Here is an 18,071-nt window from a genome sequence, read left to right as displayed (position 1 = left end):
CGCGGCAAGAAAGACTGAAGAAAATGGCATCGGCTGGTTCTTTTATACCCCTGTCGCACTGACGTCAGGGAAGAAGTGACGACAACCGACGCCGGACCTAGACTTTGGAATTCGGCCGACCGAGGACACGCCTGACGGCAGGAGAACCCATCTGTTATGACTGCAGCTGTATGCACGATGAACATCACTGTATGGCTAGAGTCCATTGAAGAACACGCATGTGAAGACGCGCACAGGGGAGGACAGAGATTGCTGCAGCCATAGAGCCCAGGGCTCTGAGAATGTCACCCGCTTTCGGTAACCTGGGGCCAAGAACTACTGATACCTGGGCCCTGTCTGGAGTTAGAAAGACTTTCAGTCAAAGGGTGTCCAGCCATGCCCCGATAAAGTCCAAGATTTGCACCAGGTCCAAGAGGGACTTGGAAACAGTGATAGTGATCCCTAGCCAGTCTGCAAGATGAAGAAAGGAGTCTCTGGCATGGCAAAGAAGACACTTGGTGGAAGCGGTGAGGAGCCAATCATCTAGGTAAGGGAATACCTGAATTCCCTGAAGCCTCAGGTGAGCCGCTACGACTGCCATTACCTTGGTAAACACCCTGGAAGCTGTGGTGAGACTGAAGGGTAGGGCTCTGAACTGGAAATGATTGGCTCCCAGCCAGAAGCGAAGGAATCGCCTGGAGCTTCTGTGAATCGTGATGTGGTAGTAAGCGTCCTGGAGGTCTATCGAGCACATCCAGTCACATTCTCGAAGATCCGGTAGACTGGGCTGTAGGGTGACCATCCGAAATTTCTGTTTGGCGACAGCCAGGTTTAAGGTTGACCAGTCCAAAATTGGCCTGAGGTCCCCCATCTTTTTTGGCACTAAAAAAAACCTGGAGTAAACGCCTGATTTGGACTGATCGGGGGGACAGGTACAATGGCTCGTTTGTGAAGCAGCTTGGAAATCTCTAGCGCTGCTGTCTCCCTTTGAGCGGGCGGGACACCTGGGAGGCGCTTTGGTTGGACGGGAGGGGTAAAAAAATGGAACGGTGTAGCCTCTGGATATTATTTGAAGCACCCAACGATCTGCAGTTATGGACTCCCAAGCCGTTGGGTGCAAGGATAATCTTCCCCCAACTGCCTCCAAAGTAGGACAGTCGGGCAACCCCTCAGGGCTGCTGCGTGGGCCTGTCCGAGAAGGGCTCCCTAGACCCAAAGTTCCTCGGACCCTCTCTGCCTCTGGGGCAGCATCTGTCCTGTCCCCCTCTGCTTCTAGGGGACGAGTTGTCCTGAGAGTCCCGAGAAAAATGTGATTTCCAGAACCACATCTTCTTTTGCCTTCTCTGATTCCTAGAAAAGAATCTCTGAGGACTAGAGAAGCGGATTCCAAAGGCAGACAAAGTCTTCACATCTTTTTCACTCTGGACAAGGGTGTCACGTACAATCTTCCCAAAAAGACAAGAAACATTGAAGGGAGCATTTGTGAAAGACACCTTTAAGGGGTCCACAAATTGACACAGTCTGAGCCAAGCATGTTGCCTCATAGCCAAGCCAGTCCCAGCCGCCCTAGCTGCTCCTTCCGTAGCATGGGAAAGGAGGCGCACAGACGTATTTGATACTGACTTCAGAGCCAACATTTTCGCAGGGAACAGATGCTTGCTCTCCGGCGACAAAGACTCTGGGGGCGACTCAGCTAACTCCGTGACTAGGTCTCGCTGCAGTTGTATAACGTGTGCCAAATAGTTCAGCACTCGGATGGAGAACATCGCTGAAGAATAAACTTGCTTCCCAAATCGATCTACCCCCCTGGACTCCTTGTCTGGAGGGTGGACTGAGGAACTTTCCTGAGCCAGTTCCCCTCTTGGTGGCTGCTGCAACCACCATAACATCCACAGGAGATCCTTTTTACCAGGCCTATCTGTCAGAGGGTGGAGAGAGGATCTTGTCCAGGTGTTTAGGTATCGGCTCTATGGTGTCAGGCTCCTTCCATGCCTGCGTGGTGATAAGATCCACCAAGGGACCTGCTGGCGGGGACACCCAGGACGTAGATGGGCCCATGCCAAAAGCCTCAAGGAACACCGATTCATCCGTAGAAGGTTTTGGGGCTGACCAACCTCCCCTCTAGTGGAGGATCTCCATGATGTCTCTAAAGGAGACATCCTCGGGAGGTGACCTGGGGGAACCTTCACCTTCATCTAAATCAGTGTCTTCTGTCAAGGACTCGGGGGAGTCCAGGTGCCTCCTTTTACACGTGTGCTTACAAGGGACCCTCTTCAGTGGGACTCTCTGAAGAGGGCTCGTGCGACGCGGGGGGTTCCTCCAGGGGAACCGCTTGGGGCTCCTCTAGCAAGGGCTGTCCCTGGGACAAGCTGAAGGGAGTCGTAACCGAATCTGAGGAAGTCTGGGCAGAATCCAAGGAAATAGGCAAGGGTCTCAATCCTTGGGAGAAAACCCTACCACGTCGAACGGCAATGGAGAGCGCACCTCCTTAGCACCCAACAAGGAGGAAGCTCTTCCTGGGTCTGCCATGAGGATCAGGGCCAAGGCTAGGGTAACCAGAGCTCCGAAGGAACGGCATAGATCCGACAAAGGCAGAGCTGAAGACACCTCCATCTCCTCGGGTCCGACTCCCTGTCCTCAGCCCCGAGAGCTGGTCGGATCTGAGGAACTCAAGGTAATGGCCAGAGTCGAGGTTGGAGGAACCGGTGGCCCCAAACCCCCAGCTCCGAAGATCCTCGGATCCATAAACCCCGAAACCGCAGGCCGGATCAGGGAAGGAGAAATCGGATGAAAGAAGGGCATGGAGGTCCCCCCTCCAGAGGGAGAGGGGCCTGGCAAGACTCCCATCTGGATTTGGTTCCGAATGAAGCTCATCATCCTGTCCATATCTAATTCAGAGAGACTCCGAGTCGAGTGCGAGGAAGTGGCTGACAATATGGATGAAGGCCTCAGATCCATAGGCTCAATCGGCTCCTGGGAGAATCTAGGGGAGTGGAGCCGAGGAGAGACAGGTCTTGACACCTTGGAAGACAGGCTAGGGAAGGACTCCCGATCTGGAGACCGTTTACAGGGCCTATCCCCCTTTTCTCTGTCTCTATCCTTTTTCTTATCTTTTCCTCGGGCCTCCCCTTCAACAGGTCTAGCGGGAGGGTGAGTCCCAGCCTGAGGGGGTTTGGGCAGTAGTTGCGGAATCTGAGGCCAAGGTTGAGGAGTCCAGCATGGAAGCAGGCCTATAGCCACTTGTTTGGCCTTCCTCTCCTTCAAAGCCCTAGGGTTGAAACCGGCACACACACTACACTGGACTGACAAATGTGGAACGCCCAGGCAAACAACACACAGAGTGTGACCATCTGCCAGTGAAACCTTATGGCCACACACTGTACATTTCTTAAATGTAGGTTTAGGTTGATGAGCCATTCTACACACACAGCCACACCTACCAAACTCCACACACTAAGACCACGCACACCTAAGGGAGAGGGAGGGTCCACACTAAACTACTTCACCAAACTAATTTTTTTTTTTTTTTTACTTTGCTGACGAACAAGCATTTGGGGGAGGAAAGGGAACTAACTGAGAACAATTCACACTACACATAAAAAAGGACCAAAATGCACTTACTACAACCTTACGCTCAGAGCTACGGAGACCACAATGCCGATGCACGAAGCGGCAAATGAGATCTGGGGGAAGGTAGGAGGTGGTGATGGGCATGGGTAAGGGGGAGGAGTGTGGAGCTTGGAGCAGATGCTTGAAAAGTTACCGGCTCGGATCTGATATGGATATGAATACCCACAGGTTGCAGATAAAATGAAGTTAACTACTTCAGATCACAGCTTATGCTGTTCCACCCTACAAAAACCCAAGACACTACCCTTCTCCATATTGTCAGCAAAAAAGACTATCATCAACCCAGTCACAGAAGCTAAGTTATTAAGATTCACCACTGACGAACAACTAAAGTACAACAAACTTATATCTCTCACCATCTCCGAAGTCCAAAAAAAATATGGATCTTCTATCAGTGTAAACGATACCTTACTTCCAAAGCTAGAATCGCCATAGCCAGGACCCACCTGCTAGCAACTATACTAAATACATGTCCAGTATTAACAAATCTAAATAAAACTGACCTGAATAAACTCTCCACATGCTATAACAAAATCACCAGATTCGCTGCCAACAACAGATCACGTTCCCACCACTGCCAATCCCTAAAACTACACTGGTTAGAATTCCCAAATTTACTATGATACCACCAGCTCAACCTGGCACACCACATCTTATACTATCCTGAAAAAAACTCTGCTCTGCCCAGTCTCATTATCTTCTACAATTCAAATAGGCAGTTGTGATAACAAAGCTCTAAAAGAAAATATCCAGTGTAAAAATAACTCGGGCGAATCTCTCTTCACTAATGAAGTTGCAAATATTTGAAATACCCTGCCTCCTGACCTCAGACTACAAAAATGTGCAGCCACCTTCAAAACCCAATTAAAATCCTACCTATACACCAACCATTTAACAAATGTAAAATAACATAAAATAAATTTATGCATCTGCAAAGGACCTCATTGAACTCCCACCCGTGTGAAAGAGGGTACCCCCTTGCTTTAGTCAAACACATGATACTGTATTACACAATCTCTCTATGTACATACTTTAATATTGTTTGCATACCTATACTATACTAAAATTATACACATCTATAAAAGCTTTGCTTATCTCCGTATTATTAGCATGTTAGCCTTTTTACATCTGTACCTTGACTGTCATTACATATATTGCTCATATTATGTAACAGTTTTCTGGAGGTTTCTCCCCAGGACTCTGCTGAAAACAGACACTAGCTGTCCAGCCAGACCATCCTGGTAAACAAAAGTTAAATAAATAAATAAAATAAATAAAAATATAGTAAGATGAATTCAAAACAATTTAACAAACAAGTCCATTATCTGTGCAAAATAATGACATCCAAGGTGGACATTATCAGGAAATAATGGACCTTTTAGGGGTAATAGCATCAGGCCTCAGAATACCCCTGGGGTGGTCTATTTCCCCAATACTGCCCACCTTGTCAGTCATTACCGCTTGCTTAAAACACCAAGGACCCACATAATTACCTATTCCTATACACTATATGATTACTTGGTGTCATGTACAAAGTGCAAGTACTGTACCTTTATTTAACACAAGTAGAAACTTACAGTACTTTAAGAACGTACGTACAAGAAAATTCTATATCAATTTAGCATATACTGCTGTCTTCCCACTAAACTGTAGTTGTACCACATAATGTTCTCCTTTTAACAAGTTTAAACAAATTACATTGGCATCTTTGTCTAAAACTAAACATTTACGCACATCCTCTGTAATCTCCAAAGAAGGGTTCACAAGTCAACATAAATGCTTACAGTTAAAGCAATAATTAAGGGTAATACCCATTTTCAAAGGTATTTATCTGAAACACATAGCTTCTTAAAATTGTTATACTTCACCACATTATAATCAAGCTCAAAACTCAACACTTCTTTATCTACCCTTCCACTTATGCTAAAACATTAATTAACAGGCCAAAAAAATATCCGGTCAACACATACATTTCACTAATTACAATTAACATAACTAAACGTAAACATGCAACAATCCATCTTCAGTAACATTTACAATAAGCATATGGCATTTGTAATGCATACTGAACTTACAAATAAACAGTCTGAAAGCGCTTGTCTATCACACGCTCAGGTTATTCTTAGCCCTCATGAGTGTATTTGCTTGACAGCATTTTCATTAACTTGGTTTTAAAGTAGCTTGCCCTCATCATGCCCAAGTTTATATCATCGCAAAGGACTTTATTGCCTATTCATCCATCTTGTTCCTGAGTTAGCACAAATTTAATAAAATCCCTTCTCAGTTAAATCCAATCTCTCTTTCCATTCATTTTACTTTTCCTGTAACATTCACATCTCTAAATTCAAAAGTATCTTGTTCCACTTGCAACGGAGTTATTCTCACAGAAAATTATTCTATTTTTTGACACCTTCATCTGGATGTCAAACATCAGCACTTTTCCATTCCAAAACGCTTAACAACCAGAATTCCAGCCTTCTCTGTTTACAAGCTCATACTACATTCAAAAACACAGGCAATGCTTTAGGGTCACTGCACAGTAACAGTCTTCCATAAAAATGGGTCTCTGACAAATATTTTTCTCAATGGCTACTCATTTTCAGAAGTCAAAAATGCTATAAATACTGGCCTTATTTTCCTATACTTAACCTAAAGCGCTTACAATGACAAATGCTTCACCAACTGCATTCCCAATGAGTCTTTTACAAAACCAGTCCACTCTGCCATCCTGCTTTTCATATATTCCATCAAGTTTTTTCCCCCATAAACACTCTAAAATACCAAAACAAGTTCCACTTTCTTCTCTTGTCCTCTATACCATTTTATCACTACCAAGTTTTCCCCAACTTTATCATCTCAAGTGTCTTCTCACAAACCTTATAAACTTACTGCCTGGTTAGTTCCATGGCATCCCAGTAGTCTTACGGATATCTGACTTGCGAATCGTGACCATTCTTAAATGTTTCATATATACATAAAACAATGCGTCACATTTACCAGCACAATCCATATTGCTTTCAAACTCTGCTACATCAACAACATTCAGTCTCATGATTTTTCTAGGTTTTGTACTAATGGAATGTGAAACATCATGGCAACCCATTACACCTCATGGCCAAGTTTTCTTTCGTTTTACTCAGAATCATTTATACAATCCATTTCATTCACCACTGACCAAGAGAAAACATCTTTATTCACTCTCTCACAAAACAGTGCTGGATAAGCTAGTTTAACTTGATTATTTAATGCTTTTAACTTCTCTATAAACAAAGTGACCTGAGGAGACAACTAACTTCAAGGAACAGGTATGGCCCCAAAGGGCACAGGTCCCCCCCTATCCCAGTGTGAAAGCAATATATCACAAGAGAAGTTCCAAGTTCAAAAATGTACAGACTATGACATGTTTTACCCTTGTTTAAAACTACTGTAAATACTTGCGTAGCATGAATACAGCTTCTAAACTAACAGTGAGGAAGCTCATCATATCTTGCCATAAGTAAGTTGACACTAACTGGACGGCCGCTACTCACCTGGTGACAACATTCCTCAAAGATAAGCTAAGGATGTATAATTCAACTGAAAAATCCTACTGACAAAGGCACTCAGATTCCATTAATGGAAACAGAAAGAAATGGCACACACATGGCAGAACAAAACTATACTGTACATACCTTCAACTGCTCCAGTGCTTTAGCTGCAACTGGTTGGCTGGATGTCTGCTCATGCTGTAAAGTAGCTAGCTCCTGGATGCACTGCTGGAAAGCCTTCCTCTGGGTCACCAAATGGGAGGACTGCATGACTACTAGAAGGAGATTATTGACCTAGAAAACGCAGGAAAAGAATATCAGCAAGCCCAGAACTCCACCAATAATGAAAGATCTTTTTTTTTTTTTCGCTATGAAGCTGAGAGTTACAATAATATGATCATGTCAATTTCTACAAGGAAGTCATAACTTCCATGCATTACTTTTAAAATAAGCACACCTGAAAGACAAGGAATAATATGAAATTATAAATTTGCCAGACTACTCAGGACATATAGTCGCAAAGAAAGGTGGAAAAGCCATCCAAGCATACTCATGACTGTAGAAGGGTAACAAATGTTAATTGTCGAGGGTCCTCTCACAGATCCTTAAAGTCTTTCCCCAAGGGCCTCCTGATGGTGACAGTTAGAATCCAAAATGGTATAAAAATAACCTCTTGAAAACACAGCAGCTGGACAGATCTAAAAAGCATTGCTTCAAGATGGCAAGAGTTCTGAAACATTGTGCAACCAAAGGAAGTTCAACTTATACAATCATGGTGGAAGTATGAAATGATGACAAAGTGACTACTGTGCAATATCCACTATGAAAACATACTTGAAATAGGCGATGAAAGCAGCTGCTCTCATTAAGCAGGGGATAGTGATCTCACAGTCAAAGGGGCACTCTCTGCCACCTGATAGCAGAAAACAATGCAGTGAAATCCATCTGAACAGGGTTTGGTTAGGCACAACTGAACCATTCATACCGGATGCAAAGAGAAGCTGCTCTGCTGACATGAAATCATAAAATAAAACCTCATCTGGAAATGTATATCAAGGCTACAAACAGCCCTCATCTTTCTCTGAATTCTGCTCCTAAACCCCAGAAAGAAGATGAATGAAACAGAATGGTTTACAGACAGATAAAAAAGAACACAGCTGGAAACTTAACTTAATCATGAAAATTACAAAACACAATATGAAAGATCAAATACAGTTCCCTATATACGGGTGTCTATAAAACAGATCCATTCTGACACTGGCAATGGATTCATGAGAGAACCTACATCAATGGTTTTTCAGAGGTAGGGGAGTCATCACTCCCACTAATCAGACAGATGCAAATTTGGTGGAAAATACCATGCTTAGGTATACTTGCTCTCAGCAGTGGCATTCGCTGTGACATGCACCAGACACAAAGAAGATCATCTCCAGAGCCCACCAGTTTGCACCAGCCTCCAACAAACATTTTCCTGCAAATCAAGGTGTAACAATGACACTAATTTGCTGTACTAACAAGTAATATAACTTACAGGGCACTCCAACAGTCACAGCTGGATGGATGGGCGACCAACTCACAGTGGGATAGATTCTGCACTTGTCAAAGACAGTCTTACAATGGATCAACAGATATAGTAAACACATCTGTTGCATCTAACCAATGAAGGAACTCAGTCAACAGCAAGGCTGAATTCCAACCAGTAGCCACCAAGGTGGAGTGAGCCAGAGGATAGCCCAAATGGAGAGATTCACAACAGTGAACCCTTAAGTACCATAACATTAAAGCAAGAATGACTCCTACAGTTTTATTTTTTTCTTCTCTCTATTCGGGTTGTCTCCTGATCATCAGTAATTTCCTGGCCAACTGGCCCTTTCTATCTCAGTCACAAGGGTGAGGGTCAACAAAAAAGATCATTTAGACAGTCATCAGGAGCAATTCACTTTTTTAATGTGGCCATATTTCCTAAAGCTTGCCTGGCTAAGCAGGGAAGGAAGCTGTGTAAAGGACAGTCCAACTCTGGTCATCCTTCACTTCCAAAAGGGATGCCGCCAGCAAGCAGCCCCACATAACCCTAAAGCATAAAAAATGGTTTCCTTGCTCTCCACCAAGAAATCACACATCCCCAAGTGTTTGCAAACCTCACCTCCTCAATCACTTCAGAGAAAGGGGAAGGAGAGCTCCAAATCTAGAGACAAACCCCGACATGGAGTCACCTGTCCCCAAAACTGTATGGATCATTTCTAGCGAGGGCAGTGAGAATCTCCTGCACTGTCAGAGACCTGGGTGTAAGAAGCTAGGCTCTACTTAGTAATCAATGGCACACAAGGAGCAGCCTTGATCTTTCTCCTCTGAGCCTTGCAATGAGAAGTGGAATCACAAAGAATGAAGGAAAGAGATACTGGAATCTCCTGTGCCACCGGCTACAAAATGTATTCACTTTCACCTCCAACTTTCCCTTCTGCACTGAACAGAACAGCAGGATGCACGTGTCCTAAGTCGTGAATAAGTGTCTCCACAGTTCCCCTATTCTGTAAGGTCCAGAAAGGATGAGATTACAAAGTTACAGCACCTTATAGCTCCAGAACAGGAGTGGAGGAGCACCTCAGTGAATCCACCAACTCTTTAACCTCTCCAGAGATGTGAACTGCTGAAGCAGTGATGGCCCTGTTTATGGCCAGACAAACAAAGCATCACTTCACTTAATGAGAATCAGTCCTGTATCCACTTGTTTGCACAGATTATGTAAAACAGCCTGGAAAAGCTCAACCAGACTCTGCTACAGTTTGCTGTGAGGGAAAGGTTAGTTTGCTTTTTATTTGTTGTATTCTGTATTACTTTATTACCTTTTGCTATTTTGTATACTGTGATTTTTCTTTACACTGTGTTGTTTTCTTTACCGTGTTTTACTTGTATTCTGTTTTTTAACTACATATTAAAACTTGAAAAGACACCACAGCTCTGTCTTTTGTGAGTGAGATAGAAATTCTTCCCACCCGGTTACTGCTGTGTGCTTAAATACCACTCTCTTTCTAGTTGCCTGCCTCTTATGTTAATTTGACCATATATCTATTTTCTTTTCTGCTTTTACTGGTTGGTGCGAGTAAGCACAAAAATTATCATTTTGTGAAATCACTCCCCTTCAGCTATTTAAATTTATACTGACCATCCTACTGTACTCCATAGTACCAGAATAAAAATGTGACCACCCCCTTTCAATCTATCTTGCTGTTTTACAAATAGTGACTCTCCACTAAAACTTAACCTTTTAGACAAGTAAAACTTAAGTTACCTACTTTCACATCTAACTTCTCTAGTGCACACTGCAGTGTTTAGGATAAACCATTTTTTTTATCTTGCCTTTAAGCATCCACTGCAAGACCACCAGTTGCTGGAGAGCCCACATTCTACCTTTCAGTAGTCATTTTGGGATTAGTGCTTCTGTTTTCTCCTAGTGAGAGGAGTGCAGTTACATTACTTCCTGGAGATTGCTGATCACCAGAAAGCTTAATTACTGCTTTATAGGTGACAGCTTGGAATCTGTGCTTATATTCTGATCCTGGTGAGAGTAGGAGCAGAGTGCATTGATTCCTGACTGTTTCTGGTTGGAGAGTGAGTGTCTGTGCTTAACATACCTGATTAGTCTGGTTGTTATTCGAACCATCTACCAGAAAAAGGCTACACGCCTGCAAACCCTTGCATCATCTGGGACAAGACTATGGATCACCAAACAAGGCTGTGGCCTGCTTTACTTCTTGGGACTGGTGCTAACATTTTGCTTCTAGTGAGAGAAGAACCAAAGGAGTATTGTATCCTAACAGAGTGAAGCTGTGCTGAGACCAGCATCAGTAGTACGCAGTAGCCATTCATGTGACTCCCCTCTTTTCATCATTCTTCACAGCCTAATTCTTTATTTTCAGTAAGTACTGCTTGACTTCTTCCTAACTTCAGAAAATCTGCCTAAATACTTCATCCTTAAATTTTCAGGGTCTACGTATTGGTTTCCCCTCCAGTGTTTGGCACTGCTCTGTACAGACTCCGACACGTTAAGTGACATTTTTCCTGTAAAAGGCTTCAGTACTTAATATAGTGAGCTAATACCCAGGAATGTCTAAAGGTCAGTTCCCTGAGCTTTCTCCTGTCAACCTGGTGAACTTGGGCATCTAGAGGCAGTGTAGCAACTGCCTCATGTACACAGACAACCTTTTATTTTTTTTATTTTTTTATTTTATTTATTTTTTTTTTTTTGTTGGAAAAAGTCCCCAGGGTTCCACAGGATCCTGTTTTGTTCGGGAGCCCGGGGAGAAGTTCTCCAGAACCTTCCCCTTTTACCTCCCAACACTATGACTTGTGAGAGATGCACATATATAGCCAAACTGGAAGTCAAGCACTCTCCAGCCAAGACTGGATTAGCCAGCCAAGAGGAGAAGGATAACACCTGCACCACACCACATTCAACACACAGCCCTGCAGAACACACACCACCACAATCCTCACATAGTAACACAAAAGAGCACACCTACTTTCGTGGAGAATCTCAATAAAAATCTGCCCAAACAGAAGAGACCTCAGAGGCAGAAACACAAAGTACAGTTGTGTACACTTACCGTAAATGTAGATGTTCGAGTGTATTCACTGTTCCAGTCATCACATTTGGGTTATCTGCTTGCAGTAGCCCTCAGTCGGCCTGATTATCAAAGTCTTGGGTCCTGCATCGGTTGCTGTCTCATCTTCCATGACGTCAGGTAGTCAGGGGTATAAAGCATGCAGCCGACGCCATTACATCAGTCTTTCTTGCCCCAGATGTCAAGTGCCCCCATAATGGGAAGCAATTAAATATATATACAAGGTTAAACCTCCAACAAAAAAGCAAATACACCAAAAAGCTTTAAACATAGTAAAAGGGAAGACAGGTATAGCCAAAAGAAGTCAGGGAGGGTAACCAGGACTGCAACGGTGAATACACTCGAACATCTATATTTATGGTAAGTGTACACAGCTGTACTATGTTCTTCGTGTTTCACTGTTGCAGTCATCACATTTGGGTAGATTCCCAAACCTAAGAATGGGAGGAGGAATTTAGATAGCATTCGGACCAGCTATAAGGTCCTGCAAGACCGCAGTGGCAAAGCCAGCTCTGGATTTAGAGAAAATTGGCAAATGGTAACGCTTGGTGAAAGTATGTACAAAACTCCAGGTAGCAGCTTCTAGGATGTCCCTGGTAGGGATACCTCTGAGAAAGGCTGTAGAGGTAGATGCAGCCTTGGTTGAATGTGGTCTTATCCCCTGTGGGATAGGTTTTCCATGGTGCTTAAAGCAGAAATTAATGCAATGCCTATCCCATTTGGAAATGGTTTGCTTTGAAATGGCCTTCCCCTCTGCCCCTGCAACAAATGCCACCAGCAGCTGTTCAGATTTCCTGAGAGATTTAGTCCTGTCCAAGTAAAATCTAAGTTGACTGTGCACATCTAAGGAGTGCAGTATACGTTCTCCTTTGTTCTGTGGATTAGAAAAGAAGGTTGAGAAATGAATGGACTGATTAAGAGCCACACTGGATACTACCTTGGGCATGAAGGAGGGATTAGTCCTGAGGGACACCCTGTCTACATGAAAGATGATGAAAGGCTCCACTGCCATAACAGCCTGTAATTCAGACACCCTTCTTGCTGAAGTGATGGCTAAAAGGAAGGCTGTTTTCCAAGAAAGGAATTTCAACTCTGCATTTGCAGCTGGCTCAAAAGGAGGTAGAGTGAGTTTTTCCAATACAAAGTTAAGGTCCCAGGCTGGAGTTGGGGCTCTCCTGGGTGGTTTTAAGTTTTTGGCCCCTCTGAGGAACTGCTTGAGCAGTAAATGGGAGAAGAGGGGTGGGTTCTGTGTTGTAATGAGCTGAAATGGCTAAGGCATGAATTTTGATTGAGGAAAAGGAAAACCCTTGTGAAGCATCTCAGTTAAGAATTGAAGGATCTGAGGTAAGTTGGGCGCTCCTGTAACCATCCCCTGAGTGTCGTTCCAGGAACAGAATCTTTTCCATTTTTCAGCATAAGATTTTCTAGTACTCGGCCTCCTTGCCTCCAGAATGACATCCAATACTTGCTTACTGAGGGATGGTAACTGAGAGATTAGGTAATTAGCCAGGCTGCCAGATTCAGGGTTTGAAGCTGAGGGTGCAGAATCTGCCCCCCCCTTACTGGGACACCAGGGTAGGGGTCTGAGGCAGGTGCAATGGTGCCAGCAGTGACACACTGCGCAAGAGGGGTACACCAGTGTTGACGTGGCCAGTCTTGTGCAATCAGTATCGTCCTTGGTTTGTTCTGTTTGATCTTTAGTAGTACCTTGGAGAGGAGAGGTAGAGGAGGAAAGGCATTAAACTGATAGATTTTTCCAAGTGAAGGACAGGGCATCCACTTTCCAAACTAGTTTGTGGGGAGTCCTTGTGCAGAATTTGTCCAATTGGTAGTTCTGGGAGGAGGCAAACAGGTCTATCTCTGGGCTCCCCCATTTGTTTATCAACATGTTGAATGTCTTTGGTTCCAGTTTTCACTCGTGTGGATACATGAGATTTCTGCTTAGTTCGTCTGCCAGTGTATTTAGCTTTCCTGGCAGGAATTGAACCTGTAGGTGCACTTGGTAGTTCAAGGCTGTGTTCCACAGAGCCATGGCTAGTCTGCAGAGAGGGTACAAGTGGGTTCCCCTCTTGTTTATGTACCAAATAACAGTGGTGTTTGTCTGTCTTTACCATTAATTGTCCTGGAAGAATGTAGTCCTTGAAGGTCTTCAGAGCATTCTGTACAGCTAACATTTCTTTTTCATTGATATGAAGGTGCATTTGACTTGGGTTCCATTTGCCCTGAATGCACTTCCCTGTCAAGTGAGCCCCTCCATGCATAGTCTGATGCTTCTGTTGTTAGGGTTTGTGCGGCAGGGGGTAGAGTGAATGGCAGTCCCTTCTTTTGGTGGCAGGCCACTGCCCACCAAAGGAACTCTAACTGTAGGCAAGGTATGATAGGAATCATTGCTTCTAGATCCTGAGAATGTTGACACCATAGGCTTTTTAGATACCACTGTAGTTTCCTCATATGCAGTCTTGCATATGGAATTAGGAGAATGTAAGAGGCCATGAACCCCAAGGCTTGCAGTATTTGTCTTGCAGACAGCAGGGCCCTTTGTGGCCATTAGTTTGAAGTAAGCTGTCAAATTAACTTGTTTCACTGGCGTGAGGAAAGCCATCTGGGAAGTTGTGTTCAAGCTTGTTCCCAGGAATACAATTTGTTGGCAGGGTACAAGATGTGATTTCTTTTCATTTATGGTGTACCCCAGAGAAGTTAGCACCTTTTGTACAAATGCCAGATGATTCAAAAGTATGTCCTGACTTTCTGCCTAAATTAGACAATCGTCCAGGTATGGGTATATTTGAATATTTCTTTGCCTGAAAAATGCAATGACTGGAGCTATGCACTTTGTGAATACCCTGGACACAGTAGATAAGCCAAAGGGCAGTGCAGAGAAAGTACAGTTGAGTACACTTACCATAAATGTAGATGTTCAAGTGTATTCACTGCTGCAGTCATTACATTTGGGTAATCTGCTGGCAAATTGCCCTCAGTTGGCCTGATTAACAAAGTCTTGGGTCCTGCGTTGGTTGCTGTCCCTTCTTCCATGACGTCAGGTTGTCAGGGGTATAAAACATGCAGCTGATGCCATTACATCAGTTTTTCTTGCCCCAGATGTCAGGTGCCCCCCTAATGGGGTGCAAATAAACATAAAAACACAAAGGTATACCTCCAACAAAAAGCAAATACACCAAAAAGGGTTTTAAGCATAGTAAAGGAAGGTAGAGGTATAGCCAGAAAAAGTTAGGGGGCTGGAGGGAGGGTAACCAGGACTGCAACAGTGAATACACTCGAACATCTACATTTATGGTAAGTGTACACAACCGTACTATGTTCTTCGTGTTTCACTGTTGCAGTCATTACATTTGAGTAGATTCCCAAAGCTATGGTTGGGAGGAGGAGTTTATACAGCATTAGGGCCAGCTATAAGACCCTGCAAGGCAACAGTGGCAAAGTCAGCTCTGGATTTTGAGAAAATTGGTAAATGATAATGCTTGGTAAAAGTATGTCCAGAGCTCCAGGTAGCAGCTTCTAGGATATCCCTGGTAGGAACACTTCTGAGAAAGGCTGCAGAAGTAGATGCAGCCCTGGTGGAGTGAGATCTGATCCCCTGGGGGAAGGTTTTCCATGGTGCTTATAGCAGAAATGAATGCAATGGCTTATCCATTTAGAAATTATTTGCTTTGAAATAGCCTTCCCCTCTGTCCCTGCAGCAAATGCTACCATCAGTTGTTCAGATTTTCTTCGAGGCTTAGTCCGGTCCAAGTAGAATCTAAGTTGTCTGTGCACATCCAAGGAATGCAGAATCCGTTCCCCTTTGTTCTGTGGATTGGGAAAGAAGGTTGGCAAATGAATGGACTGATTAAGAGCCCACTGGATACCACCTTGGGCATGAAGAATGGATTGGTCCTGAGCGATACCCTGTCTGCATGAAAGATGATGAAAGGCTCCACTGCCATAAGGGCCTGCAAGTCAGATATCCTTCTAGCTGAAGTGATTGCTAAAAGGAAGGTCGTTTTCCAAGAAAGAAATTTTAAGTCTGCAGTAGCAGCTGGCTCGAAAGGAGGTAGAGTGAGTTTCTCCAAAACAAAGTTAAGATCCCAGGAATTGGAGCTCTCCTGGGTGATCTCAAGTTTTTCCCCCTCTGAGATACTGCTTGAGCAGAGGATGAGAGAAGAGAGGAGGTTCTGTGTTATAATGAGCTGAAATAGCTGAGGTGTGGATTTTAATGGAGGAAAAAGACAGGCCCTTGTGAAGCATCTCAATTAAATATTGCAAAATCTGAGGTAAACTGGGCGCTGCTGTGCTCATCCCTTGAGATTGGTTCCAGGCACAGAATCTTTTCCATTTGTCAGCATAAGATTTTCTAGTACTAGGTCTCCTTGCCTCCAAGATGACATCCATCGCAGGTTTGCGGAGGGATAAGGGTAAATTTAAGTGATTAGCCAGGCTGCAAGGTTCAATGTTGGAAGTTGAGGGTGCAGAATTTGGTTCTCCTGCTGAGACAGCAGGGAAGGTGACTGAGGCAGGTGCCATGGAGATAACGGTGACACACTGCAAAGGAGGGGGTACCAGTGTTGGCGCGGCCAGTCTAAAGCAATCAAGATTCTTCTTGGTTTGTCCTGTTTGACTTTTAGTAGAACTTTGGAGAGCAGAGGCAGCGGGGGGAAGGCGTAGACTGATAGGTTTTTCCAGCTGAAGCACAGTGCATCCACTTTCCAGGCTTGTTTGTGGGGAGTCCTTGTGCAAAACTTGTCCAACTGGTAGTTCTAGGGGGAGGCAAATAGATCTATGTCTGGGCTCCCCCATTCGCTTGTCAACATGTTGAAAATCCTTGGTTGCAGTTTCCACTCGTGTGGGTCCATGAGGTTTCTGCTTAGTCCGTCTGCCAGTGTATTCAATTTCCTGGCAGGAATTAAGCTTGTAGGTGCACATAACTGTGGTGGTGTCCGTCTTTACCATTAGTTGTCCTGGAAGAATGTAGTCCTTGAAGGCTGTCAGAGCATTCTGTACAGCTAACATTTCTTTTTGATTGATATGTAGGTGCTTCTGACTTGGGTTCCATTTGTCCTGAATGCACTTCCCTGCCAGGTGAGCCCCCCATGCATAGTCTGATGCACCTGTAGTTAGGCTTTGGGCAGCAGGGGGTAGTGTGAATGGTAGTCCCTTATTTTGGTGGCAGGCCTCTGCCCACCAAAGGAACACCAGGCATAGGCAAGGTATGATAGGAATCATTGTTTCTAAACTGTGATAATGTTGACTCCATAGACTTTTTAGATACCACTGTAGTTTCCTCATATGCAGTCTTGCATATCGAATTAGAAGAATGCAGGAGGACATGAACCTCAAGGCTTGCAGTATTTGTCTTGCAGATAGCAGGGTTTTTGTGGTCACTTGTTTGAAGTAGGTTACCAAATGAATTTGCTTTTCTGGCGTGAGGAAAGCCATCTGGGCAGTTGTATTCAAGCTTGCACAGAGGAATGTAATTTGTTGACAGGGTACCAGTTGTGATTTCTTTTCATTTATGGTGTACCCCAGACAAGTTAGAACCCTTTTTACAAACGCCAGATGATTTAAAATTATGCCCTGGTTTTCTGCCTGAATTAGACAATCGTCCAGGTATGGATATATTTGAATATTTCTTTGCCTGCAAAATGCAATAACTAGAGACGGGCACTTTGTAAATACCCTGGGCACAGTAGACAAGCCAAAGGACAGTGCAGAGAACTGATAATGCGAGTAGCCTGCTTTGAGGTGTAGGTATCTTCTGCAAAATTCCCTGACTGGGATGTGCAGGTATGCTTCTTTTAAATCTAGTTTTGCCAACCAGGCGTCTTTGCCTAGCATAGGAAGTAATTGCTGAAGAGTCAGCATCTTGAATTTTGGAAACTCCAGAAAGGTGTTTAGAGTAGAAAGGTCCAGGATTGGATGCTGTGATTTGTCTTTTCTGGGTACCACAAAAAGCCTGGAGTAGAAACCATGTCCCTTTTCCTCTTCTGGTACCAGTTGAATAGCCCCCATGCTTAAGAGGGAAAGTACTTGTTTTTGAGCCTCTGCCCACTGATTTGGGGGCAGGTCTGGCCACCTGTTTGGTGTTGGCAACGTGTGGAAATGAAATATGTATCCCTGGGACACTATATTTAAAACCCATTTGTTGTGGGTTATGAGTTCTCAGTTCCTTGCATGAAGAGCAATCTTTCCCCCCAAAGAGGCGGTCAAAAGATAAATGCTTGGGAATATTAAAAGGAAGTCATTGAGACTGTTTACCATGGGGGGGGGGGGTCTTGTTATTTCCAGATTTGGAAGTGGAGGCCCCCCCACTGCTTAG

At 44.1% G+C, this 18,071-nt stretch overlaps 1 protein-coding gene across 1 annotated transcript in view; it reads right to left on the bottom strand.

Moving 5' to 3' along the window:
- Positions 1-18,071, bottom strand: part of MAP3K4 (mitogen-activated protein kinase kinase kinase 4) — a gene marked incomplete in the record, with an annotated part of 2,414,579 nt that overhangs the window by 802,439 nt on the left and 1,594,069 nt on the right. Inside the window, 1 exon segment of the mRNA XM_044068025.1 lies at positions 7,281-7,430. Coding sequence (XP_043923960.1) covers positions 7,281-7,430 — 150 coding nt within the window.

Source organism: Protopterus annectens, chromosome 1.part0 (assembly GCF_019279795.1).
Source record: "Protopterus annectens isolate FY-2018-M chromosome 1.part0, PAN1.0, whole genome shotgun sequence".
NCBI classification, from domain to species: domain Eukaryota; kingdom Metazoa; phylum Chordata; order Ceratodontiformes; family Protopteridae; genus Protopterus; species Protopterus annectens.
The sequence above is the reverse complement of the archived record's forward strand: the minus strand, read 5'-3'. Positions and strand labels throughout refer to the sequence as shown.